Source organism: Macaca thibetana, chromosome 2, assembly GCF_024542745.1.
Source record: "Macaca thibetana thibetana isolate TM-01 chromosome 2, ASM2454274v1, whole genome shotgun sequence".
In the NCBI taxonomy this organism is placed as follows: Eukaryota; Metazoa; Chordata; class Mammalia; order Primates; family Cercopithecidae; genus Macaca; species Macaca thibetana.
Window position 1 is genome coordinate 58945822 of NC_065579.1, and position 25431 is coordinate 58971252.

Below are 25431 nucleotides of genomic sequence, written 5' to 3' on the forward strand. Positions count from 1 at the left end.
ATCTGTCTTCCTCTCTGCCCACTGTTGTTTATCCAGGGAGTAAAGACATGCTTCAAGTACTCCTCCCTCAGAGCTGAGCATACAAGAAGGGGTCCCAGACTTATTTTTTCCTTTCCACAACACTCACTCATTCTAAAGTTACTTCTCAATCACTGAACATTAGTCAATATGTTTACTTTTTAAAGTAAACAGTGGGAAGGTTGTGGAGAGTGAATGATGAGGTTCTATAATCTGATTTAAATCTTATCTGCAGGTTATAAAATGTTAAATTCATGTTTGGAATAGAATGCAACACAGGCACATATTCTACTTGAAAATTTTATTCCTACAGTTTAATTTAGTTGGGAAGAAATGGCCAGACCAGCTATTTTTTAAATCACATAGATAGTGTGTCCTGTCCAAACCTGGCAACTCCTGGGATCACTGCCTTCTTCCTCTCCTGCTAATCAAATTCAACCCATTTTTCATGTCCCAGGTAAAGTCTCATTCTTCTAGGAGGGTCGCCTGGGCACCTATGAGCTTCTTGAGGGCCCAGCCTCTGTTTCAGCCACATCTTTGTGGCCCAGAAACAAGTAAAGTCAGGGACTTTGTAGAAGTGTGGGGAATGAATCAAAATGAACAACTTTCTCCAGTGTACTTTCTCTAGTGTACTTAGTGTCCGTGCCACCCATTCAGATATGTCATAATATGCCTTCCAACATTGTTAGTCAGACCCTTTAAGGCTGAATATTTTGTCCTTCCCTCCCAGATGGCCTGTTCCTTGAGGAGGGAGACAGTGCTTCCTTTTTTCTCCATATTGGTCTTCATTGACTAATACGGTGATGGTATTCAGAAATATTGTTGAGTTAAATACTGGTTATTTTTGCTTGACAGCAGTGTCTGTTGGGAACCACATTTAGAAAGCTGATTTTGCAGAAGCCATAATTTTATTGTAAGTAAATCTGCGAGAGGGTTTGGTTTCCATACATTTCAAATGGAAAGTAAATTACCAGCCAATTGATGCTTAGTTTGGTTCAGTCACATTTATTGAGGAATTGCTTTGCACCTGACATCAAATCAGAAAATATTCCTGCCTCATGTGGGTTCAGAGTCCCCAGGGATGTCTTACTGTCCACCTGACCTGGAGATAGGATATAGTGATTGTCCTCATAGCTGGGCACAGAGGATGAATGGGCAGTGTATGTGGTCTCGGCCATATGCCTGGACCTTCCTGGGTGGTGCTGTGGACCTGCTGCAGCACCCTCCTGGGTGGTGCTGGATTGCTGTTCCTCCCCCATCCCAGTCCCTCCTCTGGTAGCCAGAATAAATTTTGCAGTAAGTTAGCAGAGTTGATTCCAAAAAATCTGCACTGTGGCATCTCAGGAAACTTCAAACTTATCTGCTTGAGAAATAACTTGCAGAGAGGAAAGGAACTCTGACAAGGCTAATAAAAGGGATTTCGAGCTGTGTTTCAGCAAGCCAGTCACAGAGTATTCACGTGTTAATTCACTGGCGTGTTCCGCGGCAGAAGCACCCCCTCTCCGTCTTCCCCCAGTTCCAACTGTTGTGCTGCAGCAGATTTGGTCTGAGTCTGGGCAGAGCCCCTTTTTATGGAGCAACCCTCCCGATTCGTTACAGCAAGAGTCTGGTGCAAGTGATCCTTGCCTTCCCATCGCACACAAAGGCAAAGAGCTCCTTAAAGGGACCTGCCTGCTGCTCCTTGCAGCTGCACACCCGTGTCGGTGCAGGCTCAGTAACCCAGGCTTTTGCTCGAGAATGAGTGGGGAGGGGTCTTGAGGAGCCCCCACGTCCTCCCGGAGCGGAGGCGGGAGGGAGCTGACAGTCGGAGTGGATGGAGACCACCAGTCCGCGGGGACCCGCTTGCGATTAGCTGCTTCTTGGGATGCTCCGCGCGCCAGTTGAGCATCCTGCCTGTGGTCCAGGGGATGCTGGCGGCGCATCTTGCGGTAAGCCTGCGCTGATTTGAGCCATCGCCCAGAAGCGAGCCCGCATTCAGACACCGCGGACCGGCTCCGCGAAGGGCTGCGTGCAGTCACCATGAATGCTCAGCTCTAGGCTTCTGTAAAAACCTCCCCACTGCATGGATTTGGCTGTTTAATCAGCCGAGATTACAGCCCGGGAAGATTTGCAAGCCTGATTCTCCCTCCAGCTGCTGTGACAACTTCGGGGCCGTCTGTTTACTTCTCTGGGTCCCCGGGACTCTTTCCGGCATCGCAGCCCCTTGTGCCACTTTGTGGGCTTGACTCGGAAGTCAGCCGCCAGGACTCCTCTGACGGCATCCCCAGGAAGGGGGAGCAAGGAGGGCTTAAAAGAAAAGCAGGACTCCCCCCAACTGCTCAGCCTCTCGTGACTGCCTGTGTTCTGGGGTTCTGAGAGGGACCGTGCGCTGCCTGGGGAAGCAATGCAAGTCTCCATAGCCTGCACAGAGCACAATTTGAAGAGTCGGAATGGTGAGGACCGACTTCTAAGCAAGCAGAGCTCCACCGCCCCCAATGTGGTGAACGCAGCCCGGGCCAAATTCCGCACGGTCGCTATCATCGCGCGCAGCCTGGGGACGTTCACGCCTCAGCATCACATTTCTCTCAAAGAGTCCACCGCAAAGCAGACTGGCATGAAATATAGGTATGCATGTAAGATTCCCTCTGCGCGGGGTATCCAGGTTCTATACAGGTGCAGTGGAGACAGCCCATCGGTTTTGAAAAGTGACTTACTCATCAGTGGGTTGCTCACTTCAGAATTCTCAGGTGCTTCTAAAATAGCTCCTTAGGGGGATGAATAAACCCAGGGTGGTTGTGTGTGTAGAAGATTTTAAAAAATGTGGCCCATTTTGTATAATTCTAAAGTCCTATGAACATCTTAGGAACTATGTACATTTCAGTACCCAGAAAAAAAACACAACTGCTGGAACTGGTATTTAGATCAGGATAGTTTTTCAATAGCAAATGTGTTTGTTCTATTTTATGATAAAGACTGTAGTTTCTGGGATTATACTATCAGAAATAGTTTCCCATCTAGTACTGCTCTCTTATTTATCTTTTGTTTGTTTTGTTTGAGACAGAGTCTTGCTCTGTTGCCCAGGCTGGAGTGCAGTGGCACGACCTGGGCTCTGTCTCCTGGGACAGAGTCTCCTGGGTTCAAGCGATTCTCCTGCCTCAACCTCCTGAGTAGCTGGAATTATAGGCGCCTGCCACCACACCCGGCTCATTTTTTATGTTTTTAATAGAGAAGAGTTTTCACCATGTTGGCCAGGCTGGTCTCGAACTCCTGACCTCAAGTGATCCGCCCGCCTCGGCCTCCCAAAGTGCTGGGATTACAGGATTAAAACACCGCGCCCGAACTTATTTTTCTTTTGAAAGACCAAGTTAACAAATGCTATAGAAAGCTTTTTAAAGAAGCTTTCTTGCAGGAAAAACCACCTACAATGGTAAATTAGATTGAATACTGCCATATTTAAGCCTAAATACTGCTTGAAATAAAATGTAGACCTTGTGAAATAAGGAGAAAATGTAAATTGTTGCAGTTCTACTAGTTTCCTCATAAATTTTAAAGCTTCCGCATCCTCTGTGCTGTTTTCCATAGTTGGAATCATCCTGGTAATAGTGGATGCTCTGTCTAATGGGGCATGACTTACATTTGATAAGTAGAAAATTTCATTATTCAATTATGTGACTCCTGCCTCCTCATTACATTTGCTTTGTACCAAGTCCCTCTGACTTTATTTCTGTAAAACTACTCTGCTTCTAGTTTCTAAAAGTGTTTGTGAATGTAGAGGAGAGAAGCTACCAACACATCTTCCAAAAACTTTGGTTACTTCAGTTTGCAGATATGATTTTGTTAATTATCTACATCTAACTAACTCTTGTCTTTGTTAGGAATCAGGTTTTAGGATAGGATGAAGTTAATTAAATTAAAATAATGCATAGGCAACACTGTGTTTCTCATGTGGTGTTGCTGAAATAAAGCATTTAAACCTATTTTTATAAAAGTCGCCCTTGAAAAAAGTTTCTTTGCAGAGTTACAGGAAAGTTTCTCATTGCACAAACGTCAAGCACTATTGTTTTGATATATGTTTGAGCCATTAAGAAAAAACGTCCTTGGGTGGGAAAAAGCAAAACAACCTTAACTAAAGCTCTTTTTGCCCCAGCTACAGTACAAATGTAAGCAGCCTGACTCATTGAAGCACCAGCTATGTAAGTGGCTTTGCTTTTCCTGACATCCCTGTGATGGAGAGAGTGGGGCACCACAGTGACAGTTCTCTAAATGAGACTGTAGTCTTGAGTCCACTGATGTTTTCTACAGCTGCTGCTGGGGCACACACACAGCCCCTGCCCTGTGGACACAGTCCTGCTCTGCATGCATTTCAGCTACTGAGATGGAGATGAGCAGCTGCTTTCCTGGGCAAGGTCCCCAGGAACAGGACCCTCCAGGGTTAAGGCAGATCACAGAAGGTGGTTTAAATTGTGACCTCTAGTACTTTAGCAGCACTATGAACTTTCTTTCTGTAAATCAGAAGAAATACAAAGTAAGATCACTAATTTCTTGAGGCAGAGTTTCATAGTTGCTTGATGATTGTGTTGGAAGAGTTTGCTGTTATGAAGGCCTTTGGAAGTCAGGAGATTTCCTTTAAAGTATTAAGGTTTTTCTGGTGGCACAGCTCAACTCTGTTGAGTGATAACTCTCTGCTTCCCAAAAGCTCAGGGTGTGAGCAAGGTTCACTTGGGCACCTTTCATTACTGACAACTAAAGACAGTTCTCTAACAAAAAGTTAGCCATCTGGGGTCTTCAGTAGACTTTGTTTCTTAAGGTAACCAAACAAGATGCCTCTTCTTCACGTGTGCTCATATTCCAAGCCACTCCATCTATAACAGTCAGGAGGCTTGCCTGTGTGTGTGAATGTGACTTACTCTTCTGTTTCAGATTCTACTCTGAGTGACCTTTATGAAGGAGATTATGAAATTATGCCAAATGTACACCAAGCTTTCTTAGGGTTAAAAGGGGAAGGAGACTAACTATGTACTTTATAAAAAATGATAGGAGTAACTTTTATTAGCTAAATTATCCTTTTTTACATTGTTTTAGCTAAAATATAATGTGCATATATGGACTATTTGTTAATGATAACAAATAGCAGAAAATACAAAAATAATGCCATAGAATAGGGAAGATAATTGGTTTAGGTAAGCCATCTGGAGAATGCCTCAAATAACTAAAATGGAAAGTTAGTGGCTAATTGTGGTCACAATTTCATCCTTGAAAATGGTTTTCATGGGCAGAGCTTTAAAGGGGATCCATAAATCCAATAGAAGATTTTTAAAAAGTCTTTTTGTGCATTTTTCTGAGGAAAGGGTTTACTGCTTTCAACAGAATTTGAAAATGGTCTACAACTCAAAAATTGTCAAACAGCAATGTTGTTTAATGAAGAGGTACTCATCCATTCAGCATAGTCAACAAATATTTATTGGGCACCTATTCTATATCAGGAAACTCACTCAACTGGTATGCAAATGTGCAGAAGCCAGGTGAAGTCTGGGGCTTATGTACAGGTTGAGGAAACAGACCATAAATAAGAAAACAAACAAGCAAACAAACAAATAATATAATTGTCTATTATAAGACATTCCAAAGAAGTTTTTTTTTTTTGTTTTTTGTTTTTTGTTTTTTTTGGAGGGGTGATAGTCATGCTTGGTCCAACTCAGTTGATCCATTTTGAAGTTACCAACTCTGCTTCAGTTCCAGAATTAATGATTGCATCTTCGGGCGTGAGTAATTGTGCCCATGTCTGCCACCCATTTTGCTATCCTAGAGACTTCTTTAAGGTATATGGTGCTACCTGGCAGCTGAGGACCTATTTGTGACCCTGCTAAATAGGTAGAATGCCTTCTGCTTATACAATGCCTTATGATTTTTAAAGCCAACTAATATAACAGCCTAAGGTTACCACCCATTAATCAATAACTAACGAAACTGGGATTTTAGAAAGAATTAATGTATACTTGTGCAAAACATCTGAATTTTGCAAGAATAAAATGCTTAAAGCCACTATTATATTCACACCATCACTGTGTAAGAATCTTGCATAAAACTGGTTATTGTTTGAAGGTGGAAGCCAAAAAAAATTACCAGAACATTCTGGCATTCCAAAGCTACTGTCAGCCCAAGAAAACAAGATCCCACCTAATGTTTATACTGAGGACTATCCTGTAGGTAAATAACACAGGACTTCAGAGGGTTTTTCCTTTCCTTAGAGGTTTTTTTTTTTTCAATACAGAATATTTGTATATATTTATGGGGTACATGTGATATTATATATTACATGTGTAGAATGTGTAATGATCAAGTCAGGGCATTTAGGGAACCCATTACCATCAGTATTTATCATTTCTATGTGTTAGGAATATTTCAAGTCCTCTCTTCTAGCTATTTTGAAGTATATAATACATTATTGTTCATTATAGTCACTCTACTCTGCTATCAAACATTAGAACTTATTTCTTCTATATCACTGTATGTCTGTACCCATTAACCAAACTCTCTTCATCCTTTCACTCTTAGAGTTTCATAATTGTGCTTTGTTAGTGCATGAAAGTTCCTTTGTTCTATTTTTGTGTCTATTTTTAATCTCAGATTTCATTACACTGTGTTAGTTTGGTGTACACTCCACTACCATACATGATAGATTTTTCACATGATAGATGTAGGTATATACATGAACCTTTCATCCTAAGAAGAGCAAATCATTCCGAACAGAAGTTAAGGCACATTGGTTTGTTTTCGCTTCTTTGATTGGTTTGGTTTTTGTTTTTTTAAATAACTTTTTAGAATGATCCAGCTACCAGTGTTTGACATGGTCTCAGAGTTTCTGTCATTCAGAATTGAGCACTTTTGTACTGATAACCTTCCTCCTCCTCATTCTGAAATTGTTATTTTAGTTTTAGAACAATTGGAATATGATGGGCCCAATTTCATTGTAATTTCACTAAAAACTTCAATTTTTCCCCCATTTTTTAAGTTAACTACACTTTACCATTAAAATTGTTTTTGAAATAATTATAAATTCACAGAAATTTGCACAGAAAAGAAGTACAGGGAATTTCCATAGGCCCTTAATTTCCCCAGTGGTAAACATCTTGCTTAACGACAGCATGATAGCAAAACTAGGAAACTGATGATCCATATGGATTGGTATAATCTGTAGGATTTATTCCGGTTTTACCAGTTATACATGTATTCATTTTTGTCTGCATGTTATATGCCTATGTATTTTTTATCACATGTATAGATTTGTGTAATCACCACCACAATGAACAATCAAAATTGTTCCATCATCACAAAGCTCCCTCATACTATCCATTTATGACCACATTCACTCCCTCTTCTCCGATTTCTACCTTGGGTAACCACTAATTTTCAAGTCATCTCTATAACTTTATTGTTTCAAGAATATAAATGGCATAATACAGTATGTATTGAGGTTGGCTTTTTTTTTTTTTCTTTTTTTTTTTTTTCCCCCACTCAGAGGGTTTATACAGGGAAGTGGTGAGAAAGAATCTTGTAGTGGTAAAAAGAGATTGGAATATGGCTCCATGGAGCCATATTTTCAAGTCATCTCTATAACTTTAATTTTCAAGTCATCTCTATAACTTTATTGTTTCAAGAATATAAATGGCATAATACAGTATGTATTGAGGTTGGCTTTCCCCCCCCCCCCCCCCCCCCCCCCCCCCCCACTCAGAGGGTTTATATAGGGAAGTGGTGAGAAAGAATCTTGTAGTGGTAAAAAGAGATTGGAATATGGCTCCATGGAGGGTAAGCTATTTAGACACGAGGGAACATCAGCAATGGAGGGACTGGTAAGGATTTTTAAGCAAGATGTCTGCTTACAAAGTTCTGTTAAGAAAGGATTAATCTGGCAGTTGTTCCCCCCGCAAAAAATCTAAGAGTTGTAGCTATGGAATAAGAAAATTTATGTTAAATTCCATGGCACTCTCTGTTTTCCTATAGAGAGTCAGGACTGTATGCAAAAGACTCAGACCAGATACCAGATGCCTTTCCCATGCCATTCCTTTCACAGCCTCTTTATTAAAGCACATGTCACAGTCACCATTCTTTACCTCCCACGAATGGTGGGTAGTTTTTGAATTAAAACAATTCAAGTGAAAGATCAATCTTGTCAGCCCATTATGTAAAAGGCACTTAGTGTGTGTGTGTGTGTGTGTGTGTGTGCTCGTGTGCGTGTGTGTGTGCATGCAAGTCTCCGTATGGGGAAAAGTGGGAGGAAATAGGTGGGCTGAAGAGGAGGAAAAGGAGAGTCAGCTCTGTGGCTGTGTTTCAAACAGAAATATTTGATTTTAGTCCAGAAAAAAAGAGCAGTTTGGTTATTTGAAATGCCAAATTGCTTGGTTTATTTTTGGTTTTTGTTATTGTTTTTTGGTAAAGAATATCGTTGTCATTTCCACTGACACCCATGGGTATGGGCTTTCCTCTCTGCCTCAAAGTAAAATGGTGAGAATGGGGAGGTGGAGAAGCCTTCCTAAAAATTAGTTGCTGATTCAATCTCATAGAGTTTATTCCACCTCTGCAAGGCAGCAGTCAGAAGTCTGGCATCCATGGGATGGTGAGAAAATGGTAGGAGGGGAGGGAGCCTCCTGGAAGTTATTACGCAAACATTGTTCCAGTTCTATGGTTCTGGAAGTGTGTGTGGGGGCTGTGGGGCTGTGTGTGTGTGTGTGTGTGTGTGTGTGCGCGCGTGCACACATGTGCGCACGTGCACGTGAAGGAGTCTGAAGAGTTTCCGGAAATGGCCAGTTTTCTAGCTGCAATCTTCAATTTGGTTGTTACACATGGAGTCCTTAATCCCACATCCACTCAATGATCCTCTTTAGAAGTATACTTATTTTAAAGAAATTCTGTTTTAAAAAATTCTGCAAACATTATGGTAATTTGAGAAATGTTCTGAGAGGAGAAAAAAATTCCATCACATTCAAAAGGAAAACCAGATTCCTAAATTTCACTTTGATTTTTAAAATTTCTTTCATCAAATTCGTAGTCTATCTTCAGTACATCATTTTATGAACAGTATGAGATTTGGATTCAGTGAATTTGATCAAAATATAGGACTCTTAATTGCTTTGAGTATCCTTTAAAAACTTTTTTAGGAGAGAAAACTCTCTTATGAGAAGAATTCAGAAGCATCAATTAATTCATACTTTTTTCTTGAAGAATGTCAAAGCCATTCAGATAAATAGCTATTAGGCATCATAAGAAGATTTGATGTTGCAAGTTAATCATATTGTATGCTTAAAAACATTTTTGTAACCAGTTTTTCACGTTTTTAAGAATGAGAAATAGAGTGAGTCTGAAGAATTCAAGGCAAAAGTTCTTTAAATTTTCATTTCAATATTGAGAATTAGTAATACTATGTGATCACTAGAAATAAGAGAGTTAGCAATGGTTGGTGAGGGAACTTAAGATGCCATCTAGTACAGTCACTTTTTTTTTTTTTTTTGTGAGACGGAGTCTCACTCTGTCGCCCAGGCTGGAAGTGTAGTGACGCAATCTCGGCTCACTGCAAGCTCTGCCTCCCGGGTTCATGCCATTCTCCTGCCTCAGCCTCCCGAGTACTTGGGACTACAGGCGCCCGGCACCACGCCCAGCTAATTTTTTGTATTTTTAGTAGAGACGGGGTTTCACCGTGTTAGCCAGGATGGTCTTGATCTGCTGACCTCGTGATCCGCCGGCCTCGGCCTCCCAAAGCGCTGGGATTACAGGCGTGAGCCATCGTACCCAGCCATTCACTTTGTTTTATACAGATTGGCTAGTTCCTTCGTCAGAGTTACCCAGTAAGCTGGGCAGAGGCACAAGGCCAAACTGAGGTCCTGACTCCAAGGGCAGAGTTCCTTATGCTCTTTTCGCTTCCACATTGCAGCTTCTTGGGTAGGCCCCATTTTTCAACACAGGAAAGAAGCACAGCACATGAAACACTTCTAGACAGGACAATCCCCTTCTCTACATATGCACAATTTGGAGCCCAAGCTCTTATCTCTGGAAGAAGCAAAGCCATGCTGTGTGCTGAGAGAGCCAGACCAGCTTTCTCTATCTCCTGCAGAGCTGTGAGGACCCCACAGTGCTGCCACAGAGGCTCTCCACTGATACATATTCTCAAGTTGGACATAAATCAACTTCCAGATGATAGCGTGCTTAGCATCACAGTGTCTAAAGCACAGGCTTCTCAGGAAGAGATCTACAAAACCATGGGCACATATGACTGAACAATGCCACATGTCAACACTGGACAGGAAATGCTCATTTGGGCATTCTGTGCTGAACATACTTAACTCTCCTGCATGCATTTAGAGATTACTTTGAAAGCTTGCTCCTGAAAGTCAGAATCAAAATACATTTAAAATTCCTTACTGCAGGTTGATTTTCATTTACCCAGATTGGAAACCAAAACAGAAGCCCAGCAGTGATTTTTTTTTTCTTGGAATCGACAGCTAGGGAGGACTCTGAGAGCATTCACACAGGCCATCTGGTCTAGCCCTCATGAGAAATCTGTCCTGTTTTTCCAATTTGCACTGTGCAGCAACTACTTGTAAAGGCCTCTGAAGAAATATTGTGTAATCTTTCACAGCAGTCATGAAAAAATTTGGCTCTTCTTTTTGAGAATCGGAATCATTCATTAAGCTCTAAAGTCCTCAGAGGAAGTGATAAGGTGAGGGTTTTCAGAATTGTTGTCTATTGCCTGGACTCCAACAGTCAAGTCAGGGAGGAAAATGAGTATAAAAGATTGAAAAACAAGAAACCAAGGGCACAGCAACAAGACAAGGGAGGCACATGTGGCATACAGAGGACTCCCACTTCCTTCTGATACCTGGGGAGGGAGATTCTCTCCCATTCTCATCCTAGCATGTCTTCATCAGATCTGGCCTGACTGTTCTACTACGAAACCATCCAAGAGTCAAAAAATATTTCCCCATCACAAAATTCCTCTTTGCAGTTGACCCGGCTTCTTTAAAGCTGCACGGATAACTTCTTGTCCTGTCCTCTGTTGACATGAAAATGAGCTAACTACAATTTTCTGCCTCATATGGTTGGTGGTACTTGAAAACCATTACTACGACTCAGCTTCCTAATTTCCAGAATGGTTCCAGCCGTTTTCTCCTAGACTTCATTTTCTGATTCCCAACTGTAACTACAACTCTCATTCAAACCCTCTACACGATGAATACCTCTTCTTTGAGTCATTCAGTGCTGGATACAATTCCAAGTCAAAGTCTAGACTTTTCAGTATAGAATAGCAAGATTGCCTAATAACAGAAACATGCTATGTCCTTTTGCCTGCATGCCCTGGTCATGCTTCCTGTTTTCGAAGAAAAAAAAATGTTTTTCATGTTTTGAATCATTCTATGAAACAATTTCTGTAAAACATTAAAAAAATCCTGACCTATTTATTAGAGTAATGGGGGATGACTATGCTGACACATAGCAATTCTTATGAGATATCAACTCGAAAAATTATAATGGCAACAGTTGAAGTTTCTTGGGTTAAAGAAATATGAAAAGGCCAAATATGACACATAGGTTTCAATGACAGTTGAGTATCCAGGTAGAAAAGCTAACAACTTGTACTGTGATTAATTTGCTTTTTGATATATTCTTATAGAGAATTTATTTTTAACATAGGAGGTTTAAATATAAATGCAACTGTATATGACTTCTATGATTAACAAGAAAAGTTTTCTGTATGGGTAATTAACATCTTCCAGGAGAATGCCCATGGAGGGGCTCAACTCCAGAAATTACAAGCACAGAGCTCCTCGTGATTAGTTCGCATCTACTGGAAAGCCCATCTGGTTTAACAGAGCTCTTATATAAGAAATGCAAGATTTTTCCTGAGGAACACATGCTAATAAGCTTCCTCTTTTTCATTAGATTCCTCTTTAGGTTTTTGTGTGTGTTTTTTTTTTTTTTTAAATGTCTGGCCTGAGACCACAACAAGAAGCTTGTTATAAAAATCAACTGCGTAAATAACATGGCTTTAACGAATGCTACTCTCTCTCAACTCAAGAATCAGCAAAGAATTCCTCTGAGGCATTTGAGGAAAATAAACCTTTTGACTCACTACTCAATTTCCTACCTGTATATGCACAAGCACATCTGCGTGATGGTGTCTGTGCATTTACCTTAAAAAACTGAAAATGCTCAGAAGAAATCTTAGCAGCCTAATTTCAGAAGGTTTCATCTTGATGAAGAACATATTTATTTCATTTTAATGAAGAGAAAATAAATGAACTGCTACTCTAAAGAGACCCAAATAGAAAGAAGGAGTTGGGAAAGCCATGGTCTAACATACAATGTCTCACTCAATAATGGCTTATATTTCATTTCCAAGGAAGGAGTTTAAGGTTTCACTTTCACTCATATACAGTTTCTCCAGAAGCGATCTTTTGGAAATCAGGAGGCTTGGATCTTAGTTCATAAAAGTTCGGGATAATTCCTTAATGAGAAAAACAAGTGGACATTTGCCAGAGAACTCCAAATTTCACCTGATATTTTTTCCTGAGGGCTTCAGCAGGACCTTCTGTGGGTTCTGTTTCAAAATAAGAGGTGATTTTTTACAAGGGGGCACAGCAAGTATCCTTAAGAAGCAAAGCTATAAATTTCACACTGTATTATTTCCTCTTGCTGTTAATAACAGATTTTCACAAAATTAGTGTCTTAAACTAACACAAAAGTATTCTTTTGTAATTCTGGAGGTCCAAAGTCTAAAATTAAAGTGTCAGAAAATCTCCTTTCCTCCAGAGGCTTCTGGCTGGAAATCCACTTCCTTGGCTTTTTCGGCTTCTAGAGGTTGCCTGCATTCCTTGACTCTTTCCTCCATCTTCAAAGCACATCACTCCAACCTCCAGTTCTGTCTCCACATCTTTTTTTCTTACTTCGATTCTCCTGCCTGCCTCTTAAAGGACTGCTGTGACAACATCGAGCCCACCTGGGTAATCCAGCAAAGTCTCCTCACTTCAGAATCCTTAATTAATTCCACCTACACAGTCCCTTGTACCATAGAAGGTAATATGTGCGCAGGTTCCAGGAATTGGAACATAGACGTCTTTCATGGGCCATTATACAGCCTGCCACCCATATCATGCAAAAAGTGTTATATGGGAGAGGGGAGAGTTAAAGGAACCCTAAAATATCTAGCATCAGATCCCCATCACTTTTTCTACAATGTAAGACTTGTTCAGGTGAAGCAAGCCAGCAAAAAGAATAATGGGATCATTGGAAATGCTGTATGGTGGGGATTTTCTCTGAGTAAGGCTACAGCTTGGGTTTTGAATCAGAAATAAAACTCTCATTTACATTGTGTGGCTACAGTTTGGTAAAGTCTTGGCCTTTGCAATTAATATTACAGCAGCTACTATCTGAATCTGCTCTGCTTCCCTCAGCCCCTCACTAACACCTATGGGAGTATCTCTTTTTGCTTTTTTTTGTTGTTGTTGTTCTTTTTTTGTTACCAAGACCTAAGTAAGTACAAACTAGATTAAGGGGCGAATATTAATTGAAAGTCAATGGAGAGCCACAAAGACCAAGCTGTAATTAAAATGCTCATGACTTAAAAAATATATCTACCTCCAAATTTCATGACTGTAATCAGTGAGATACAGGAATAGAACTTCTTTCTAGCACTTGGGATCATGGGAGATGAAGCAGCGCATTCCCAGTGCATCTGGGAGGCTCTGTTCACATCACAGAATAGACCTTAACCCTTCCATAAAACTCACGCTGTCCCTGCTTTGTTCACATTGTCATAGCAGTGTCGTGGAGGAGAAAAGAAGGAGTTTATTATGACACACATTTTCAAATCTTTTAAATCTGATGCAGTTTCACCTCTGTGAAGTTCTGTCTCACACACCAACACCTGGGTGTTCCCTGGTTCTTTCCAAAGACCTACAGCTCTCCTATCACTCCCTAGAATACTGGGCTTTGAAGGTTATACTCTTGATTTCAAATCATTTAAGTCTATATACTGTCTTCTGGCACACAAACAAAAGTACCAGATTGCATTACATCTGGGGAGAAATATTAGTGGTTACAAATCAAAGTGAGTTAGGAAAAGGGTTTTCTTGGAATTCAGAAATCAGGAGAATCGAGAGTTAAAACTCAACCTTTGCCTATAATTTAATTTCTTGTGGCCAGATATTGTTTCCTGGAGGCTGTAAGAGACACCATGCTTGAATAAGATGGAAATGAGGAAATGGCCCCTGGGGGACCTTGCTGATTGTGAACTCTGCTACCACCCTGACATAGAGTCTGGGAAGCAAAGCATGGGTTAGAATGCAATAGTGAAGGAAGTCATTCTAAAATAGGGACAGGAGGATATTGCTCTAGAACCCCTCACAGGGCTAGGTAACTCCACATGCACTTTCAACTAGGTGGCGTCATCTTTATATAGGCAGGGCAGTGTATTTAGAGTGAACAGTGCACATCAAGTCCCTCTAGTACTACATCGAGGATAGTAAGGGGAAGAACCTGACCTACCCTTGCTGCCTTCCAAATTATTATCACCAGGGTCTGTATTCTAACTTAGAAAAGACATTTTGCTTGAGCCTAATGCAAATACGACAATGACAATGTTGGTTCATATTGACAGCAGAAAAGAAAAATAAGCAAATCGAAGTCTGCATATTTATTCTGCAGATGGATTCTGCCTGATTACAAGTCATTGATGACCATTAATGAAGCAAATGTGATGAGGTTAGTGTTTTACAATTTCATTTCTTAGCAGAAAGGCAGTACTGTTACGTGACAGTATCACTGAGAAGTATTTGGCCTTTAATATGATTAGTTTTAGAAGTAGAACATTTGTAAAATGTTAGTTTATCATTTTGATTGTTGCTATTCATGCTAAGGATATTAGTACAGTCTCTACTTATTTTGAGATAGAAATACCTTGGGGACAGGGTTTGACAAAAGACAAATGCTAATTATCAGAATGTCTGACTAACATTCTTTGCCAGTAAAATCATTATTTATGCTGATTACCTCATGTCAACATCCAAACCAAGGGATTGAATAGTTTAACTACTATTATTTTTATCCTTGAGAAAAACTCTGAAAGGGGGTAGCAAGCAATGTTATGCCCATTTTAAGTTACAGCAGCTGAGGCACAACTTAAACAGAACTAAATGGTATATTATGTAGTCTAAATTATTGGACTTTTGATTTCAATTCTAAGTTCAGACAGCTTCTGGCCTACTTTCTGTTATACTGACCAGCGTATGTTTATACCAATAGTGACTCAGGATTAAAAGGAATGTAATATTGGCAAATGACATTTCTGAACAAGGTTTTAATTTCCCTCATTGGCATGTGGCAGTGGGATGTCCCCCATAATTACTCAGCCCAGAAATCCAGGGCAGAGGCAGGACTGGAGCAGTGTGGTGGTACAAAGAACATGCACTAAAGAGCTTAGGACTGATGCCAGAATCCAAAGGCTAATGGAAGGTTCAGCAGCCATTGAGGTTTTTTGTTTTTGGCAGTTCAAGCTGTTAGAAATCTGCCTCAAGGGAGGAATAATGCATCATCAGGTGTTAATAGGTAAATTAATATCAAGCTTAAAGAAGTAATAGATGTTTTGAAGGTGATTTTTATGGCAAGTATTTATCCTACATATTTAGCCCATCATTTATATTGAGTATGTGAATGTGTGTGTGATGTGTGCTAAGCTGCACACATAAATGAGGTCGTAGGGGTGAATGGCTCAGTGGAAGCATGGCATAGTAGCTAAAGGGACTCTAGTATCAATTTATTTTGCTTTGTCTTTACTACCAGTGTCTGTAAGATGGACTTGGTAATCTTTTTCAAGAATTTCAAGATTGTTTTCTTAATTGCAAGCGACCATATATCTGAAGCACCAATTACTATCCATTAAAATTATCATTAATATCAGTATCAGCATAGAATGGGACAAAGAGACAAGAAAAAAATTAAGTTCTTTGAACATATGATATCTTTGCAGTAGGTCTTGTTATTTAGCTTTGTATGTGCATGGCTCCAAAATATTCCTGTTTTAACCACGGTGGCCTGGTATGTTGTAGGTGATCAATAAAGGTTTGTAGGATGGATGAATGGATGCATGAGTGATCCAGTTTTCATAAGCTTCAAAGTCTTCTGTGGGATTGCATTACAATACAACCCTTTTGCTTTCCAGTGCAGGCTTAATTCTCTATGAGACTTCTCTTCACATTCATGATGGGCTTCTTTCCTTTGGAAATAGGAATCGTATCTGTTCTTGACCTTGGTTACTGAAGAGCCTGACCAACCTTGCTGTCCCCCAAATTATTCTGCCGTAATGACTGGAAACTAATAGTTGTACATAATTTCTGTTATATCTACTTACACCCAGCCTTGTTCCAGAAAATGATTTAAGGTGGCTGTCAAATTTGCACAGGTTATAAAAGAAAAGAAATGTAAAACCAACAGAGACAGGAATCAAAGATGCTTGTAATAATTTGTCCTACTGTTTAGACGCTAAAGAGCACACATGTCCTCAAGAAACATTTCCTGGTCATTGTCTAGGTTGTTGCAAAAGAGAGAGTGGAGCTGCGTGCGGGGTCCTGGGGAGAGAATTGTGCAGGGACTTCTTGAGTCTTTGTTTTTGTTGGTCTGCTCAGAATGTGGGTCAGTGTAAGGTAGCGATTCCTGAGTTATCACTTGATCCTTTACAAAGAGGGGGTGATGGAAGCAACATGGCTTATAAAACTGTATTCCTTAAAGTAGTGAACAGATAAAGTAACAAAAAGAGAGTATCTGTTTGGAAGCTATAATGTGGGGGCATGTTATTTATATTGATATTACAGGTTAGTATTGATCAATTAGCAAAAGTGATATAACTATTCCAAAACTCTTAGAATAACATGGATTTTGAATGTTGAGCAGATGTGGTGCACAGACAGAGCTGAGTCTTCCCTGTGTGGCATGTTCAGTCACTCTGGCCTTTTTTCAAGGGCTGCAGTAGCCAGGAGACAGAATAGTCCAGGCCTAGGCAGCAGGGCCACTTGAAATCCCAACTCCAAGTCCATTCACCCGGACCTGCAAAGAGCTACAGCCTTTTCTTCTAGGTTGCATGAACAAAGATGGGATCCTCCAGTTTCCAGTTTGGTGAGGCCATTTGAAGATATTAACATGTGGTGTTCCTCCCTGCATCTCTTCACTTGACTATATTCAAGCAAGTAGCTTATGCTTTCTTATTTGCAGAAAGTGTGTTTTTGGTTCCCAGATGTCTAAGTCCATTACAGAAAGTCAGGTTTGAAATAAAAGGCATTTCCCAGATTAAGGTGAGATTCTGCTGGTTCGGTGTAAAGTCTGTGAGTCCCATAAGCCTTGCTCCCTTGTGCCTAAGCGTCCAAGGCACATGATGGCCCTGTGGACATGGCCCTGTGATAGTGGAGAGAGTGGATCCCCAGCTAGGGATTTCCAACCTCTCCCAAGGTCTGTGAAGCCCCTGGTGTGGCTTGAAAGCAGCAGAACTGAGGAACATGTGGTCTGGAACAGCTATAGACACATGACCAATGATGGGCAGAATCATCCATAATCATGTGGTAAACATGGACAGAATTCCCTGACACTTAAGAGTCTAAGACCCGGGGACCTTGGCCCAATCTCAGCAGCATCAGTGTGGAGGGAGTGGTGAGGGAGTTAATATTGTCTAAAAATTAAATTTCCTGTTGGCTTGGTAGGAGGGAGTCCCTGGGGTGAAATTAAGTTAATTCATAGAAAAATATTAACATGTTGTTTGTCTTGCTACCTAAGTTTTTGACCTAAGATTCTTACTTGCTTCGTGTACATTTTGGGAGATGGAATTGGAGAGCAGGAAGGACAATTCAGGCATCATTTCAAGATAGAAACCAGCCAGCCAAAGCATGGAGACAAAGATGAGGACATATGCTTCATACTGCAAAGAGACATGAGTCTCCAGACTTAGCCATTCAGAGACTATACTGATTTGATTTTAGAACAGAAGAGATTATTTTTATGAAAACAGAGAACTTCTTAAGTTTGGATTCTTTTCATCATTTTCTTTCTATTGTTGGTCTCCCTCCACAAGAAAAGAAAATGATTTATTAGGTTAAAAAGTTCCCCTTGCCAGTACACTTATTTCTCAAAAGAATGATTAAATTGCTTTTCCAGTTAGAGTTGGAACATGAGCGAATTTTATTAAAATTGAAGTTGAGTTTGGTAGTGCAGGACCAACTGTAAAAAGAAAATTAAGGGCTGTGAAATCATTCTGGTGCTGTCATTTCCCCTCTGAGGGATGAGAACCCAAGGTGGCTCACTTCATCTCTGGGCCGAGGAAGGTGCAGATGTGTAAATGGGAGGCTGTCAACTGACCATATTATTACTGAAATGTCATCATGCCAACTACAATGGAGCAGGAGTTACAGGACAGGTCTGTCTCATTACTAAACTATTGTTATTCAAACTTTCTTCATATTTAATTTTGATTTTTCAGAGTAAAATAAGGCTGTACAGAATATAGTCTCTGAGCATCATGCTCGTAGATATGAATTCTTTTTTTTTTTTTTTTTTTTTTTTTTTTTTGAGACGGAGTCTCGCTCTGTCACCCAGGCTGGAGTGCAGTGGAGCGATCTCGGCTCACTGCAAGCTCTGCCTCCCAGGTTCACGCCCTTCTCCTGTCTCAGCCTCCCGAGTAGCTGGGACCACAGGTGCCCGCCACCACGCCCAGCTAACTTTTTTTTTTTTTGTATTTTTAGTAGAGATGAGGTTTCACTGTGTTAGCCGGGATGGTCTTGATCTCCGTACCTCATGATCTGCCTGCCTCCGCCTCCCAAAGTGCTGGGATTACAGGTGTGAGCCACTGTGCCCAGCCATGAATTCTTAACCATATGATTTGGAGTCAGTTGATTCATTCAATAAACATTCCCTAAGCACCTACTCTGTGCCAGGCACTGTTCTGGGTGTTGAGGATGAGGGAGTGAACAAAATAGCCTTGGCCTTTGAAAAGCTTATATTGTAGAAGAGGAGAAAAAGAAACAATGTTTAGCATTTCAGGAGGTGATACTTGCTATGAAGATAAGCTGGGCAAAAGGTGGAAAGTTGTGGAGGGTGCTATTGAAAGAGGTTGGGCAGGGGACATTATTTGATAACTTTCAGTCATAGATTGGAAGAAAGTGAGCAAGTGAGCTTCTGAGTATCTGCGAGAAGATCAATCCAGGCAGAGAAAAAAGCAAGTGTAAAGGCCCAAGTGTGCATCTGAGGAACAATCAAGAGAATGTTAAGGTTCGAATGGGCCAGATATTGAGGGCCCTGTGGGCCATGGTGAGGACTTCTCATTTTATTCTGGGTGACATGGAGCAGGAGTTTGAGCTGAGGAGTGATATTATCTGACTTTGGCTTCCTAAGGATTGCTCGGGTTTCTTGGTGAGGAATAGACTATAGGGGCACAAGTGTAAGCTGAGAGGTCAATAAAAAACAGTGTATAGTCAGTTCATGAGGACAATGGTGGCTTGAATTGTGGAGGCAGGGATGGAAATAGTGAGAAGCTGTAGCTAAGCCCATGATGATAATGATGCAGTTCTCTCACATATGGAGTTTCTCTTCTGGGGCTGTCCGCTGTAGTGCTTAGCCTTGAGTTTGAATCCAGCACTGCCACTTATATGTTCTTGATGCTGGCCAAGCTTTTCATCAGTGAAATGTAGATCATGAGAGTGTCTGTCTTACAAGTTGTTAAGAGGATTGAGTGGAAGGCTTAGCACAGCACTGACTTTAGCATTCTGACACTTTAGTTTTATCATGTTAATATTAGAAAGCATCAGAATTTTTGTCATCATGTTTCTTTGTTCTGAACAGCTATTTTTAAATGGATGGTGCATTTTTCAAATGATGGAAGATTAGAATTTAGGAAATATGTAATATAAAAATAAAAAATTGGCACACACACTTTACTAATAATTTATTAGCATTAGCTTTCAGATTTTCAATAAAAGTTATTTTCCCTTTTAATTGGGGGCCCATTATTTATTTTTCGTGCTTTTTCTTCTTCTAGAAAGAAAAAATAATCCTTCCAATTTCAAAACTGGAAATCAAACATTTCATCTGGAAATGTATTAGAAATTTACTTTTTTCTTGTCTTACCTACTTCTCTCTGGCTCCCTACTGAGTTATAAACAATATATCAGTTTTTTTTTAATAAAAAGCAAATACCTAATCATATGAGTGTTTTATATCTCTGACACTGGAAATATGAATTTTAAATCTGACTTATCTAAGTTTTTGATGAACAAAACTAATATTGATTATCATGTAGATACAGCTTTATTAGCCTGAATGAGGCTGCAGTTGTCTTTACCACAGAGGCCTCAGCCCTCTCTGGCTTTTATGTGGCAGTGGGAAGCCATCACAGATGCCAGCACTGGCTCTCAGGGCCTATAAGCCCATGCTGTTCATGTTCCATTCAAGTCAACAAATCTAGTTTTTATCTGTTTGTGCGTAGCACCATGGTAGGGTTTCTGCACAAAGCAAAAGAAATATTGAATGCTACTCCTTTCAGTTTTTACCTTTATTGGGGAGACAAAATTTACCTGCTTAAATGAGTCGAGAACAATGTTAGACAATATAAAGTAGATTGCCCAATAAAATTAAAATAATATATCAAATGGAATGTTACAAACCATGGATTCCAGCTCACACAATCTTTGTGATCAGCATTAAAGAAAGATCTGGCATATGCTTACAAAAGGAGTGATGTAAAGGCTGGCAGTCCTCAGTCCTGCTGCCCTCTTTGTGATCAACCTGATTATCAAGTGTTACAAGCCAGAGACTGCAGGGGCAGAAGAATTCTAGGAACTAAAGAGAATTAGTTCTAGAATTCTAGAATTCTAGAATTGCGGGCCTTCACAATTCTAGGAACTAAAGAGAAAGCCAAGTGCCTAGTGCAATGTTTTCTATTATTCAGGGAGTGAGATTAGTCCTATGCATTCTGTTCACACAGCTGCCAAGTGCCTCCAACAGGGGTTGTTGAGTGATGAGATTTCAGCGGAATCAATCTTGGCACCATCTCCGTCGTCTACTCCGCCAATTTAATATAAAGAAGCAAACTGGAGGAAGAATGAGAGGCCTCTTTGTGCAGTAGTGCAGTGGTCTTTCTCCCCTCACTAATTCTCCTCAAGAGAATGGGGTATTTCTCTCCCTGCCCCCAAGCCAACAGGGAGACTCCAAGAGAATCACTTATAAAACTTGCCATGACTGTACAACATCCTCAAAATCCAAGATGGTGATGGAATGCCATCTTGATAGTTTTCAAGCCACTGGCTGCTGTTAGGGTGTGGAGGAAGGGTCAGAAGAGAGGTGAGTGGTGCGACATGGGGCAAAGGCATGAAGTATGAAGAAGTGTGAAAACAGGATCCTGATTGGTCCTGCAGGCCCTGAACACTGAGCCCAAAGAGATGAGTTTCCAAGCTACAGACTTCTGGGTGGGACAGGTTGGATATGCACCAGAGGAGATGATAAGAAGCTATCAGCTTAACTGCTGGGCACGGTGACTCACGCCTGTAATCCCAGCACTTTGGGAGGCCGAGGTGGGCAGATCACGAGGTCAGGAAATCAAGACCATCCTGGCTAACATGGTGAAACCGTGTCTCTACTAAAAAATAAAAAAAAATTAGCCGGGCAGGGTGGCGGGTGCCCGTAGTCCCAGCTACTCGGGAGGCTGAGGCAGGAGGATGGCATGAACCCGGGAGGCGGAGCTTGCAGTGAGTGAGCTGAGATTGCGCCACTGCACTCCAGCCTGGCAACAGAATGAGACTCCATCTCAAAACAAAACAAACAAAAAGCTATCAGCTTATCTCATAAAGGGTCCTACCTCCTAAGAATTGTCCACCAGCATCCACTGTTGAGCTTCAAGAAAATGAGCCAGGGCAGCAATGATGGCCCATATGTGGGGAGGACTGGAACTCTCCACAGGCAGAGCAGAAAGGAGACTCCTCTCCATTTTCCTCATTTTCTTGGATCAACATCAGAAGCAGGTGCAAGTGAAAGAGTAGATGGTGTTTGAGGAGCAGAAGACTCCCCGCTTCTTCTCCTGCTTTTATGTGCCAGTAGCACTGGATTAGGGTAGGGTCAGGGATGGAAACAGATGGAAATATGAATTAAATGTGAGGTCAACATGTTAAAAGCAGCAGGGCTGAATCTTAGAACGTGTTTTAAGAAAAGTGATTTAAACGTAATGGAATTGAGCTAACAGAGGCTCGATGGAAGGTATCACCTTGTGGAAAAGAGAGAGAGGGTTCCAAGAAGTTGCGTTGAAAGTTGTGAGTAGGAAAAATAAAACCAATTGATGTTTATACCCTGACAAGTTAAGGCAAGAGTATGTGTTGTGAGAAAATAGGAAAGGGAAAGATGAATTTTGACCAGAGAGTTATCAAGAAGGCTTCAGGGAGAAGGTGGAGGTTGGGTCCTACCACTGAAGGATAGATGGTGGGTGAGTGAAGCGGGGAGAGCAGGTGGGCTGTGTGAAGTAGAGGGACGACCAGCCTGCCTGGAGCAGAGGCATGGGGAGTATGACAAGTTGCACCCATGCGCAGACCTGGGCCAGGGGTGCCCAAGCTTCCACAGGAGGAATTTGGCCTCCATCAGAAAGACAATGGGAGTCATTGCATATACTTTAGCACTGGGTGAGTGGTCCAATATGAAGGATACCTTAGGAAGATGGCTGGTGTGTGAGAGAAAGAAGCAGCAAAGGTGCTCCTGAGGAAGTTATTCCAAACCTCTGGTGTGGGGCTCAGGGACACATCAATACGACTGTGACTTGTTACTCCTGACTCTTTCCTCAGCCCCATTTACTGACTGCGAATAGTGCAGTGTGCCCTTGAGTCCCTTCGTTTTACTGGGTAGAAAGTCTCTGCAGCCTGTTGACAGCTATCCATTCATAAGCTGCATGTCCCTGCCTGGGCAGCAATCAGTTTTGGAGCACCCCACTCATCACACATTTTATTTATGTTACGTTTAGTTCTCCTGTTATCTATAATTTTAAACTGCCGTGTGCTCCCCCAACCTTGCCTTGAAATGCATTAGTAGCTATGGGAACATGATGCTATTAGAATGAGCAGAGCTTACTGACATGCACAATTGCAGTGTTAAATTGGTTTATGAGATGACTGGCAGTGTGGATGCTATTGCTGAGTAAAGTAGGCGACAGGTATTGTGACCACATTAACACAAACCATCACCTCTGGTGGAAGACGTGGTATTAAACTTAAGACAGAAATCAAGGCTACATCCTTATCTTGAAGGAGACATGTTCCCAGAGGTTTTAAATCGCATGAAAAATGAACTATTGAGAGTTCCAGTAAGAAGGAGACTTTTCATATGCTAAAACCAACAAAATTTCCCCAAAATGTGTAAGTATGAACGCCCATTGTGGCTATGTCAGATATCTCATAATCCCAGCACTTCAGGAGGCCGAGGCGGGTGGATCACTTGAGACCAGGAGTTTGAGACCAGCCTGGCTAATATGTTGAAACCTTGTCTCTACTAAAAATACAAAAATTAGCAGGGCGTGGTACTGCTTGCCTGTAATCCCAGCTACTTGGGAGGCTGAGGCAGGAGAATCGCTTGAACCTGGGAGATGGAGGTTGCAGTGAGCCAAGATAGCACCACTGCACTCCAGCCTGGGTAAAATCATCATCATCATCATCATCATCATCATCATCATCATCATCATCTTCATCTCATAATAATGAAATTAGTTCTATGTACATTTGAGTGGTCAGATTCTACTATAAAGAAAAAGATTACTGCAAGCTCAAAGGGTGCAGGTTGACTGCTCATTTGGCCCTCTCCCCAAGGTTTATGGAACTTTCTCTCAAGGCAGGAAAGGTGTTAACAGCTGCCTCTTCTAACAGAAATGGCCACAAGCCTGGCTCCAGCCGGATCAACTAGCCCTGAGGACTTTGTCCACTTTGTGAGCACTTCCTTCCCTGTCTTGTGTCTCCTCAACCCTGCACCTCACCCAGTATTGCAGACTGGGTCTTTTTGCTTCACATTTCTGTTTCTCAGGAAGTATCGATGGTCTTATACTTCCACAGCATTAGTACCAAATAGCAATAGCTCAAATTTATACATTTAAATGAAATCCAATGAAAGAATTTAAGCAAATTCTGATTAACGGTAGACAGTGTAAAAAATAATATATTATCAATTCACTGGCACATTTGCTGGATTCAATATTAAAATGGACTAGAAAAAAAAATCCAAGTGTTCTGAAAACATTTCCTCCCACCCCTATTTTTTGGCCACTGTGGTAGGTTGAATAATGATCCACCAAAATCCCTGGACTCTGTGCACGTTCATGGAAAAAAGGACTTTGCAGATGGGATTGAATTTAGGATCTTGAGATGGGAGATTATCCTGGATTATCTGGGTGATTCTTAAGCATAATCACAGGTATCTTTACAAGAGTGAAGCAGAGGGATATTTGACTACAGAAGAGCCAGACAGAAGGCTATGTGATGATGGAGCAGTGAGAGATTTGAGGATGTCACGCTGCTAGCTTTGAGATGGAGGAAGGGGCTGAGAGCCAAGGAGTGCAACTATGGAAGCTGGAAAAGGCAAGGGAAATGGATTCTCTCCTAAAAGCTCTGGGAGGAATCAACCCCGTCTGCATCTTGACTTTATCCCAGTAAAACTGAATTAGGGATTCTGCTCTCCATAACTGTAAGAAAGTAAGTTTGTAGTGTTATAAGCCACTGTTTTTGTGATAATTTGTTATAGCAGCAATAGGAAACTAATAGAGCTGCCTGTCATCATGTTAAAGCATCAAGATAAAACCCAGAAAATGGAGGGAAAAAGTATTGTCAGTGTTTGAGTGACCAGAGTGGGGAGTGAAATTCCTTTTTTTAGCACTGGCTCATTTTCATGGTATTGATTTAAGCTCAAAGTCCCCCTTTTCCATGTAGCCTTCTTTCCCCATCTGGTTAGAAGTATTCTCTGTCTCTCGCCTCCGTGTCTAACACTCCCATTCCACCTATTTTCTGCTAGGCATAATTACTAGGTATCTGGCATATAAATGTCTTATCTGCCAATTCATTAGTAAACTCCTATAGGGCAGGGATCCCATCTATACTTTCCTTTGATTCATTCAACCAATATTTATTGAGCACATGCTATATACTGGGCACAGTTCAGAGCACTTGAGGGGCAGAGTTGGAGGTGAGAGTAAAAAGGCAAAAATGTAGTACATGTATTTGGTATGTTAGGTGCTGTGTCAAAAATGTACAAGTGTTCAGGGACAGTGTTAACATGCGTTGGGTTGTTACTATGTACCAGGCATGTTACTAAATGCTTATATTTATTCTAATATAAGGCTCCCAACTTCCCTGTGAGGTTAGTGCTATTATCTCCATTTTATAGGCAAGT

The 25431-nt window shown here is 41.1% G+C and overlaps 1 protein-coding gene across 3 annotated transcripts in view; it reads left to right on the forward strand.

The window, feature by feature from the left end:
• The window catches only part of KCNAB1 (potassium voltage-gated channel subfamily A regulatory beta subunit 1), a 420994-nt gene that overhangs the window by 164416 nt on the left and 231147 nt on the right, over positions 1–25431 (forward strand). Inside the window, exon 1 of one of the 3 annotated variants that reach the window (XM_050779876.1) lies at positions 1403–2622. The exons of the other annotated variants lie outside the window; for them this stretch is intronic. Coding sequence (XP_050635833.1) covers positions 2402–2622 — 221 coding nt within the window. The 5' untranslated portion in view covers positions 1403–2401. Of the gene's footprint in view, positions 1–1402; positions 2623–25431 lie in introns of those variants that run through there. 3 annotated transcript variants of the gene reach the window in all.